The sequence below is a fragment of the Myotis nattereri genome, assembly GCF_964212035.1.
Source record: "Myotis nattereri genome assembly, chromosome: 13".
Taxonomy (NCBI): Eukaryota; Metazoa; Chordata; class Mammalia; order Chiroptera; family Vespertilionidae; genus Myotis; species Myotis nattereri.
The window spans coordinates 3,578,538-3,590,766 of NC_138088.1; the positions used below are offsets into that span (position 1 = coordinate 3,578,538).

At 46.4% G+C, this 12,229-nt stretch overlaps 1 protein-coding gene across 1 annotated transcript in view; it reads right to left on the bottom strand.

The window, feature by feature from the left end:
• Positions 1-1,314: 1,314 nt before the first annotated feature.
• GLUD1 (glutamate dehydrogenase 1) overlaps positions 1,315-12,229 on the bottom strand; it is a 37,004-nt gene continuing 26,089 nt past the window's right edge. The window contains exons 9-13 of the mRNA XM_081104826.1: positions 11,905-11,985; positions 10,936-11,059; positions 10,048-10,139; positions 3,313-3,375; positions 1,315-2,448 (exon numbers count right to left, since the gene is read on the bottom strand). Coding sequence (XP_080960952.1) covers positions 2,329-2,448; positions 3,313-3,375; positions 10,048-10,139; positions 10,936-11,059; positions 11,905-11,985 — 480 coding nt within the window. The 3' untranslated portion in view covers positions 1,315-2,328. The remainder of the gene's footprint in view (positions 2,449-3,312; positions 3,376-10,047; positions 10,140-10,935; positions 11,060-11,904; positions 11,986-12,229) is intronic.

Here is a 12,229-nt window from a genome sequence, read left to right on the forward strand (position 1 = left end):
CTTGCTTCAGTGATGGAGGACTCCAACGTTCCCCGCCTGCCTTGCCGGCCTCTGAGCCTGCAGTTTGAAACATTGTAACAAATATAGAAGCTAAACAAAACCCCAGAAACCAGAGTTCAGCGAGCCGGGATCTCAGACCTGGAGTTGATACAGAGTTTCGATTATAGAACGCAAACAAACCAGATACCTGCTTTCAGCAGCTGAGGCCTAAGAGCTGGAGCCAGAGCTAAAGCTGGCCCAGAATAAAAAAGAAAAAGAAAAAAAGGAGCAATTGGGAGCTTCAGTCACCTGCCAGCCTGAAAACAGCCCTCAGCCCCTCACCCAGACTGGCCAGGCACCCCAGTGGGGACCCACACCCTTAAGGGTGTGTGACCAGCTGCAAACAGCCATCATCCCCTCACCCAGGCTGGCCAAGCACCCCAGTGGGGACCCCCACCCTGATCCAGGACACCCTTCAGGATAAACCAGCCGGCCCCAACCCGTGCACCAGGCCTCTATCCTATATAGTAAAAAGGTAATATGCCTCCCAGCACTGAGATCGGCGGAGCCGCGAGGCCTCCCGGCACCGGGATCAGCATGACAGGGGGCAGCGCCCAAACCCCCTGATGGCCCTGCGGCTGTGTGTGTGACAGGGGGTGGGGCCAAAACCTCCCTATCCACCCCGCTCTGTTTGTGACAGGGGAAGGCGCCCCAACCCCCTGATCAGCCCTGCTCTGTGCCTGATAGGGGGAGCTCTGTGAGTGACAGGGGGCAGTACCCCAACCCCCTGATTGGCCCTGCTCTGTGCGTGACAGGGGGTGGCGCCGCAACCTCCCCATCGACCCTGCCTTGAGTGTGACAGGGGGCGGTGCCCCAACCCCCCAATTGGCCCTACCCTGAGCGTGACTGAGGGTGGCATCACAACCTCCTGATCCGCCCTTCTCTGTGCATGACAGGGGGCAGCGCCCCAACTCCCCAATCGGCCCTGCTCTGAGCCCGACCAGGGGCTGCACCTAGGGATTAGGCCTGCCCCCTGCCACCTGGGAGCAGGCCTAAGCCAGCAGGTCATTATCTCCCGAGAGGTCCCAGACTGCGAGAGGGCACAGGCCGGGCTGAGGGACCACCCTCCCCCCCGAGGGCACAAATTTTTGTGCACCTGGCCTCTAGTTCAATATAATGAAACAAAAGAATTTAAGAATGAAATTTGGTCACTCACAACATAGCAATAGTAATGTTATTTAGGTGGTTGTTTCAAAAACTCCAGAAACCCAATTGTATTTTCATCACCTACTAAGAGACACTATTAAAATATAAAAACAGAAAAGAAACATAAGCTTTGGAAAAGGTAGACTTTTAATAACTGCTTTTATCACCAGGTTAAGTCATGCAGTTACAAAGTAGTTAGAAATTTCTGAAAGGATATTATTGTTAAAAAAAGAAAAAGCTCATTCTTACATAAATAATATCTAGCACTTCATTGGGACACTACTAGTCAAAAGGCCCTGGCAAAACACAACCGCCAACCCCAGGCTGTCTCCAGGCCGCTGGTGAAGCTGTGCCGAAGGGGAGGCCCCTGGAAGGGGATACAAAATCAGGGTGAGTTGGGCTATTATTGGCAATGCTCAGAGCTGCCAGCCAGACTCCAAAGAGGGAGCCCAAGTGGTTTTTTTCTGGGACACTCTATTTAAATTACTGTTCAATCAGGCAACACAATAGACTTTGAAAAGTGAAGAACAATTAATTAACATGAGGAGGTTACTACATTCTTTGGACTATATGTCATCAATGTGGTTAATAAATTCTGACAGTCTCACACAACAGAAATAGGTGCCATCATTTGCTATGCAATGATAGGAAAGAAGATAACTAGCTCTCCATTGGGCTTTTTGTTTTGTTGGACAGCATACTATTGATAAGCTATAAATGATACTGTGTTATGTTATAAAAATACTAGCTTTTCATTCATTATGTTTATAGGCATTCACTGCTTAGTCAAGATTAGGCTTAGTAAGTGATTAAAGGCAATTTTATTACAGCAGCATGTACTTGTTTTATTCGAAAAGAATAAAATGCATAAAGAGAAACAGCATTTATTTCTGTTTGTAATCTATAGAATTGAGCTCTTTTGCTGATACACCCAAATGGCTCTCTGGCATCTACTTTTAGTTTTGCACACGATTCCCTAACCTTAATTTCTCTTTTCTTAAGGGTCTCATTTGAGTCAACCTATGAGAATGTTGTCCACTGTCTAATAAGCAATGAGAGAAAGATCTGTGGTTACATGTAAACTTGTGATAGGTCTACGATGAAGAGGTGAAGAGGGTAGTAAAGAAGTCAGCGGCAATCCATCTATGTGAAGGTCAAACCGGCTTCATTGTACACCTTGAAGACTTTCTCAATGGCATTGACGTAGGCAGCTGTTCTCAGGTCCAATCCCAGGTTATATTTCATGGCTGTGCGCATGATTTGCTGAAACAAAGTAGAAAAAATAGTGAAGACCACTCGACACAGCATCCAGGCCATGAACACACAGGCACATAAGGGCCTGGCACAAGTTTCCTGTCCCCATTTCAGTGTAGGACTTGGGAAGCAAGAAAAAAACTACTCAGACAGGAGAATAACCTCTAGTCAGGAAGGACTAATTCTCTGGAATTAAATTAACCACTGACTAGGCAGCAGCAAGATGTTGCTCTTCAGAATTTTAGGTGTGAGCTGTCTGTGTTCTTCAGACATCGTGTTATCAGGAATGAATTCATTTGACATACTCTGTGATAATATGTAAGAACTAAGAATGGGGTGAGGAAAGTGACCTGTAGTTAGTGGTGATGGCTATGTAGCTCTCTGAGTATATTTAAGGCTGCAAAATTATATACTTTAAAAGGATAAATTCACAGTATGTAATACCTGTTGTGCTATTCCAACTTAAATCCAAGAAGGTAGCATCTGCTCAATAAATTAGGAAAACTGGACTTAAACTGTGTTTAAGATCTTGAAATAAGAATCAAGTGGTCAAAAAACCTTTCATTTATATAACATTCTATAGTGAGGTCGCTTGCTATAGGATAATGGAATGTGCACTGAGTTCCAATCCACTTTGGCTGACTACTTGATATTTAACCAAACCTCACTTCCTCCTACTTGGCATTACTACTTATTTCCATAAGCCTGATAAACATATTCAAGACCCTGAAAACACTGGCTATCATTCAAGACCGAAAAAGCATGTGCTTTGCCACACACAAATGAGGATCACACGCTCACGCACAGTCTGGGGCTGAGACCACACTGGGCTGCCCTTTGAGTCACCATAGAAACAGCAGCATGTGCACGTACCCTGGCTGAGCGCTCCATGGTGTAGGCTAAGCCGGAGTGCACGATGTCTTTCTCAGATGCCCCCTGTCAGGAAAAAGAACATGAAGTGAATAAAACCATCCCAGCACACGCTTCACCTCCCTGAGCACGAAGGTTCTCAAGTCAATACACAGCCAGCAGAATTAAAGATATACCTAATTTTTGTGTAATATCTTCATACCTAATTAGGTAGTTGCATTTTAACCATAAGTTACTTTTCACTGTATTTGACAGTAAACAAATACTCATGAAGTAAGAGCTTACACAGTAAAACAATGAACACAGAAAACAATGAACCAGGAAGGCAAGTGATGAGATCAGCACCGGCCCCTGAGATGCCACAGCGCCCCGGGAGCAGGCCCAGCCACGTCCAGTGCATGAACGTTCAGTCCCCAGCCCACCAGGGACACACGGGGCACAGAAAGGCACCTGCACCTCCAGGAGCAGCTCGGGGGAGAGTCCTGAGCTCTAGTTAGCAGTGTCACCACGTGTAAAGCTGGATGAGTGTTAGCAGCTCTAAGGAACCCCCCAATTCTACTGATGAGGAAGCTGTCAACCAGAGAAGTTGGCCAGGTTTGCCAGTAGCTAGTTTTAGAGCTGGGATATAACCCAGGATCTTTGACCACCAGGCCAGCTCATCTCTTTCCTATGCCAATGATCTCTTATCACTGATAGTCTATTTGTTTCAAGAGATTCCTCTATTTAATTTGTGTTCTGGAACACTTTCTAAAATGTTATGACAATTAACTCTCACCACTGTTCCTAATCTACACTAATAAAAGAGAAAAATGGTAATTGGCGTACGGCGATACCGTTTTCATTGGCTAATCAGGGCTATATGCAAATTAACTGCCAACTAAGATTGGCAGTTAACTGCCAACAAGATGGCGGCTAATTTGCATATGTAGGCACAATGCAGGGAGGCGAAAGGGAAAGCAGGAAGAAGCCCCCTGCCACTGACAGTGATCTGAAACCCAGCGGGGAGCTAAGAGCTGGGGGGCTGCCTTTGTCCTGCCCCCCAGCCATGATCGGAGAATCAGGCGCCTTTGCCGCCCTGGCCAGTGATAGCAGGAAGTAGGGGTGGAGCCAGCGATGGGAGCTGGGCAAGGTTGAAGCTGGCAGTCCCAGGAGCTAGGGGTCCCTTGCCTGGGCCTAAAGCGAAGCCCACGATCGCGACGCCCCCCACTGCCACTGCCGGTCCCCGCTGCCCGGGCCGGACGCCTAGGCCAGAGGCGTTAGGCCTGGGCAGAGGTGGAGCCTGCAACCGCAGGGAGCTGGGGGTCCCCTGCCCAGGCCTGACACCTCTGCCGGAGGCCTCAGGCCTGGTCAAGGGGCCGATCCGGTGATTGGTGATCGGAGGGTGATGAGGGTCAACTCCTCTGGCTGAGGCATCAGGCCTGGGTGGGGGGCGGAGCCGGGGATTGGGGGGATATGATGGTCCCCTTGCCCAGGCCTGAAGCCTGGGTCAGAGGCGTCAGGCTTGGGTGGGGGGTGGAGCAAGCGATCAGAGGGAGATGGGGGTCCCCTGCCCAGGCATGATTCCTGGGCCAGAGGCCTCAGGCCTGGGCGGGGGCCAGAGCCAGTGATTGGGGGGAGATGGGGGTCCCCTGTCCAAGCCTGACACCTCTGGCGGAGGCGTCAGGCCTGGGCAAGGGGCCGATCAGGCGATCGGAGGGTGATGGGGGTCAACGCCTGAGGGCTCCCAGTATGTGAGAGGGGGCAGGCTGGGCTGAGGGACACTCCCCCCGCCCCCCCCCCCCCACACCCAGTGCACGAATTTCGTGCACCGGGCCCCTAGTATGATATATACAGCTATCAAAAACATCCTGAGAGCCAGATAAAAATGTATAAAGTGGGTCACCAATACAAGTTATCTATGCCAAACTTCACCCAATTAACACTATACAATTAAGAAGGTATATTTCTATAACATTTGTATCAACTAAGAATTAAGCTTTATTTACTTCTACCAAGGTAAGAAGATGATCTGCTCAACAGATGGAACACTGCAGTTTCTCTGACCCTATCACTCAACCGTCAAAACCTTTACTGAGTACCTACTGTGTGCCAGGCCCGCTTCTAGGCATTGCAGGTCACAGCAGAGCACACAATGACGACAATTCTCTCTTCTCATAGAGCTTACTAGTATATTCCGGTGGGAATAGATACTTGGACTTAAAACCCTGAGGCTGAGTGAGATCATCAAAACTGAATTCTGAAAGAGATCTGGTTCAGGGATCAAGCCTCTCCAATGTTAAGTGAGTAGAGAGCTGATAAGAATAAGCAAAAGGCAATGAGATGGAATGATAGTGAAGTAAGGAGAAAACCAAGTGACTGTGCTACCTGGAAGGCGAAAGAAAACATTTCAGGGGAAGAGAACACTGTGACAACAGCTGCAGGTAGGTGAAGGAAGACAAGGACTGAGAAGTGACACTGGATTTGGCAGTGCAGGTGCCACTGGCTACCTTGACAAGACAGTTTTGGTGGAGTGACATAGGTTTGAGTATAGAAGAACTGGACACAGAGTATTTACAACTCTTAAGGAGGCTTGCCATAAGGGAAATAAAAATGGCAAGACCTGGAAGAATAAGTGGGATTAAGATTCACACACACACACACACCTTCTATATATAAAACCCTAATATGCAAATAGACTGAACAACCGAACAACTGGTTGCTATGACGTGTGCTGACCACCAGGGGGCACGCGCAAAACATGGTGGATGTTGGGAGCAGGGGGCAGAGCGTGGAACATGGTGGGTGCTGGCTGAGGCAGGATGGTGGAGCAGGTGAGCAGGGGCACCTGACCAAGATGGGGCACCAGTCAGACATCGGGGCAAACCTCTGGTGGTTATTGAAAATTCTTTGCCCCCGTGCGCCGTAGTCCCACCTGGCGCTTGCAACTGCTGCTGGCCCTGATCATCCCTGAGGGCTTCTCCACCTCCCCCTGCCCCTGAGTGGCAATTGGGGCAGCAGCCGCCACTTGCACCTGCTGACAGCGCAGGCCCTGCTTGCACCTGCTGCTGGTGCGGCCCTAATCACTGCGCCGTCAGTGGATGCGAGCGGGCCAGCACCATCAGTGCATGGGAGCTGCAGCAGCAGGAGTGGGGCTGCCAGCAGACAGGACCAGGGGCCACGGTGGGAGGGGCTGGGTGGGGGCGCGGAGGATGGGCTGAGACCTGTCCCTGTGCCCACTGCAGCCTCACGGCCCACAGTTCCTTTCAAGGTGTATGAATTCATGCACTGGGCCCCTAGTATAAATATAATTTTTTAAAAAACTATACTTTGCCCTAGCTGGTTTGGCTCAGTGGATAGAGCGTCAGCCTCCTGACTGAAGGGTCCCAGGTTCGATTCTGATAAAGGGCACATGCCTAGGTTGCGGGCTTGATCCCCAGTAGGGGATGTGCAGGAGGCAGCCAATCAATGATTCTCTCTCATCATTGATGTTTCTATCTCTCTTTACTTCTCCCTTCTTCTCTGAAATCAATAAAGATATATTAAAAAAATTATACTTTTATTGATTTCAGAGAGGAAGGAAGAGGAAGAGAGAGATAGAAACATCAACGATGAAAGAGAGTCATTGATTGGCTGCCTCCTGCACGCCCTGCACTGAGGATTGAGCCCACAACCCGGGCATGTGCCCTGACCGGGAATTGAACCGCAACCTCCTAGTTCATAGATCGATGCTCAACCACTGAGCCACACTGGCACGGTAAGATATATATAATTTTTTTTTAAATATATTTTTATTGATTTTTTTACAGAGAGGAAGGGAGAGGGATAGAGAGTTAGAAACATTGATGAGAGAGAAACTTAGATCAGTGCCTCCTGCACATCCCACACTGGGGATGTGCCCGCAACCAAGGTACATGCCCTTGACTGGAATCAAACCTGGGACCTTTCAGTCCGCAGGCCGACGCTCTATCCACTGAGCTAAACCAGTCAGGGCAGATTTATATATTTTTAGGACAGCATTTAGAACACCAATAGAAATGACTGCATAGAGGGAGGATTGGTGATGCAGAACAGAGGGAAGGATTTGCTTGAGTTACGCATTTGATAAGTTGAGGGAGGATTGGTGATGCAGAACAGAGGGAAGGATTTGCTTGAGTTACGCATTTGGTAAGTTGAAAACGGGCCCCCAATGCCCATAGCAGGACTTGGGGTTAGATGGAAGTACAGGGTTGCTCTGTAACAAGAGAGCTGACACAAGGCAGGGTACAGATGCCAGGAGCTGGGTACATGGGGAAGTTCTGTCTGCTTCAGTGTTCTCTGTGAGCATATACCAGGTCATGAGCTGGAGTGCAGGAGAGAGAGGGGAGAAAATACGATATTTAGGAGAATTAGAAAATAAATGGAATAGGGGTGGCTCTAAGAATCTATGATGCTAGTGTTTAGGATCTGAGCAGTCTGCAGGGCCTCCAGCCACAGGGGGCAAAGATCTGGATGTTATCAGGGCTCAGGTGTTAACAGGGGGATCAATGAAGCAAAACTAGAACAGGAGTCACTGTGATGATGGAGCATGGAATTTATGTTAGATACAGAGAATGCTGAGGACATTAGGGGTGATGAGGGACAGTGAAAAGATGGTAGGTCTTGGAAGGCCCAGAACGTGGCTAGGGAAGGAGCTGGAAAAGAACTGGTTTTTCAACTGACACTTCTTTACAAGAGTAGAGGCCCGGTGCACGAATTTGTGCACTAGTGGCGTCCCTTGGCCTGGCCTATAGGATCGGGCTGAAACTGGCCTTCCAACATGCCCCAAGGGGTCCCGGATTGCAAGAGGGCACAGGCCAGGCTGAGGGACCGCACCGGTGCACATCAGGGCCGGGGAGGGATGCGGGAGGTTGGCCAGTTGGGAAGGGACCACGGGAGGGCTCCAGGGCGTGTTAAGCCTGTCTCGCTCAGTCCTGATCGGCCAGACCCCAGCAACAAGCTAACCTACCGGTCAGTGCGTCTGCCCCCGATGATTAGTGCACATCATAGCGACTGGTTGACCAGCTGACTGTCTGTCCCCTGGTGGTCAGTGCACATCATAGCGAGTGGTAGAGCAGCCTTAGCATATCATTAGCATATTATGCTTTGATTGGTTAAACAGCCGACCAGTTGACGGGACACTTAGCATATTAGGCTTTTATTATATAGGATTCCTACAACAGTTAGGAGGTGAGACATAGCACTCAAGTCTAAAATTAGAAGAACTGCAAGCATTTGAAAATTGGGAGACCAATAGATTGGGCAACAATTATTTTAAAAGGATAAAAAGAAAGTCATCATAGCTGTTGCCCTACTTATTGCCTAACTAGCTGGCTGTCCTCTTTTTGTGCTCCCTCTGGAAATTTCAATATGAGTGGCTATGTGCCAGGCAGGTACTGAGAGAAGCAAGAAACCCACTGAAGAGCAGGATGCCCACAGCTCTGGCGTGCAGAGGGCACTTTCAGGAAAGGCTGCAGAGATGTGGTGATACCTAAGAAAGAAGAGAGTACGGCATTTCTGACAGAGGGACCAGAACTAACAGACATGCCTCTGGGAAAGGGGAAGATTCATTTAGGGGAACAGTTAGTACCCAGAGTGGCAAAAGCATCTTCAAAACAAAACCCTTAACTTTTCCCCATGTTTCCATATAGTTCAGCGATCTTCACCCGATGTGCTGCAAGAACGTTTAAAACATGCAGTACCAGAGGGGCACTGACCTCTTTCCCCTTAGACTGTCAAATAAAAAAAATGACAACAGCCAACACAACAATAGCCGTCCCATGTGAATTAATCAAAATTATACTTTTTTTTGGGGGGGGGGTTCATGGTGGGGAGGAGTCAAATCAGCAAAAAAATGTATTTTTTGGTGTGCCACAAAATTTTAGTCATTAGTTAGTATGTGCCATGAGATGGAGAAGGTTGAAAATTGCTGATATTTCCATGACTGAATATTTCATTTCATAAGAAGATATATTATAACTGAGCCATTTTCCTGCCATCTATATGCCATTTAAATCAAAGTAACTTTAAAACTGATTGAGAACACAATTCCGATGACATTCTCATGCACGGAGCCATTCCACTCCTTTGGAATGATTTTCTTAGGATAAGTCCCCAGAGCGGACATTATTATGACAAAGGATAGGAACACTAACAACTCAATTTTTCAAAGAGCTGCACCAATCTGCATTGTTATCAGAATAAAGGCACAACCGCTTCACCGCAGACATGGTGAGTAGAAGATCCATTGTTTATGCTCGTTTCATAGATTAGAGAGACCTGATTTTAATTTGTACTCCAACAGTGAGGTTGCACATTTTGTCTCGGTCTATTTCCTCTGACTTGCTTTCCATGCCTTCGCACTTTCCTGGTGAGGAAGTTCTCTTTGTGATGTGTGCGCAATACTAATATACCCTTGTCAATTGCTAATTACTGTAAAACACTCTCTCTAACCTGTTTTCACTCTTATTCGTACCCATATAGCAATTCTAATTTTTCATAGTTCTAATTTTTATTTTCATTTCCATTTCTCTGAGCTTAACCGAGTTAAATTCGCAGTAACGCTTTGCCATTATATTAGCATCACCGTGGAGCCGTCGGCATTGTCAAGGTGCCAAAAGCAGAAGAGACACTAGTTACTTATTTTGAACTGGGGTTCTTCCAAGTCCTACGATGACTTTCATGTAGACACCTGACCCGAGTCTAGAGAGCATGCAGCGTGTGGAAAATGTTCCAAGCACTCACCGATATCCTGTCTTGGAACTCTGATGTGGGCACAACAGGAATAGTTCCACCATGCTTCCCAAATTTCCTTTCCAAACTCTCCTGAACCGACACTATGAAAAGCCAAGAGAAGAGAAGATCATGCCATCAGAAAAAGTCAAGCAGTAGCAACAGTTGTCCCCAACTATATTCACAATCCCAAAACCAAGAGTTATAGAAACCTTCAACATTAATGACATGAAAGGGTTAACCATTTAAAAGGATAAAGCGCTTGGCCAAATTCCTATGTAAAGTGAATTTAGGTCACTGCTCTGTTTCCATAACACCCATTACCAGGGTTTTTCCTTGGCTCTTTAAAAAAAGAAAATGCTGAGGGAAAGAAACGGAAATAGATGGGTCACTTCACCCCGATTCTGAGCAGGTTGAGTAAAGGCACTCAGTTGGAGGTCTTGGTCTTATTTCAGCCTCATGAAAATCCTACTGTTAGCCCTGGAGCCTACTCTTGTCCAAGAAAAACAGTCTTCTCCATCAGAAGACTAAAACATTCTCACCACTACCCAGGCCTTTACTCAGAGCAACCAGAGGCAGAAACGGGGTGCACACCAACAGGAGCCCCCAGTTTAAACTGATGCTCTTTCTTCTTACTAACTTATAGATTATGTTCTTGGAATATTACATTATAAAACAAACATCTGAATATAAATATATTTAAGGAAGCTAATATATTGATAAAGAAATCGTATATTTTTGGTCTAAGACTCATAAGCAAAATAATATAGTTTTCTATACTGAAATTAATTTATGTTCTTTAGAATTATAAAAAGGAAACGGGTCTTAAGTTTAAGCTTTGTCCAGCCTTCTAGCTGGCCCAAAAGATTATTTTTGGAGAACAAGATCATCAGAACTTACTGAGCAAGTGGTAGTTAGAATCCCTTTCATATTTGAAGGTCAAACGGCCATAGCTGACATGATTTAGGTTCTTCAGCCACTCAAAGTAAGATACTGTAACTCCCCCAGCATTCAGGTAGAGATCCTACATACAAAAATTCGTCAGGAAGATGCCAAAGATATAAGATGATAGTTTTAGATAAAAGCTTACAATAAAACTAAGAGCTCAATTTTAGTATCAAAGCAGATTAAGTGTCAACCTTTCCAAATACATCTTAGATATCTTAGAACTTCACACTTAAATTTAACAACCCCCCTTTCCAATCCATCTGAATTGATTTTTTTATTTTACTAATCAAGCATTTAATCAGCTATGGTTAGAGCCTCTTCTCCACCGAAACAGTTTCCTGACAAAACTGCTGCCCACTCCCGTGGGCTGGACTGTCTGGGGAATCTCCCCAGAAGAGCAGCATTCCCTCTACCACCGAAGGCAGTCTAGTTCTGTTAAATTGAATTTTTAAGTGCTTTCAGCAAAGGGGTTCTTTAAAATGCTCCCTAAATCCACACTAACTTCCAATTGTCAATAACTTGTTGGTGTTGACCCCATGCTTATCCACTGAAAACATGTTCCTCACATTAGCTTTCTGAGCAAAGCTGCAGGGACATTTGAAATGCATATGGTAAGGGTGGTAAAAGCAATCTTTAATTTTAAGTTAGAATAGTATTTCTAGCACAATACACATTTATATAACTAGGTTCTAAAGAAGGCTAAATACATACTCAAGGAAGAACTTGAAGCTAGAAGAAAATGCTAAGGCGAAAACTGACAGGCTTACTATACTAACAATCATGCTTCTATTTTATTTTCTTAAACACAAACTAAAGATGAATTCACTAACAGCTTGAACTAATGATCCTCCCTCCCACAATTCCTTACAAAAACAATTACGATGCCAAGCATATCTAAAAACTGGCAAACAGATGACTTACTGGAATAACCATGATGTTCCGCTCCAGGAAAATCTTATCCGCTTCTGGAGTTGTTGGCCCATTGGCACCTTCAGCGATGATCTGTAAGTCAGGGACACATAGGAATGTCGCCGCCGCCACCACCACCAAACCCCCTCACTGAGTGCCGAGAGATGTGCACGTATGGGTAGGAGGTTGTAGGAATGAGTAATTCCAGTTTAATCAAATTAATAAAAGTCATCCTGGCCGGTGTGGCTCAGTTGATTGGAGCCGAACATCAAAAGGTTGTGGGTCCCCAGTTGGGGCGTGTGCAGGAGGCAAGTAATCAATGTTTTTCTCTCACGTT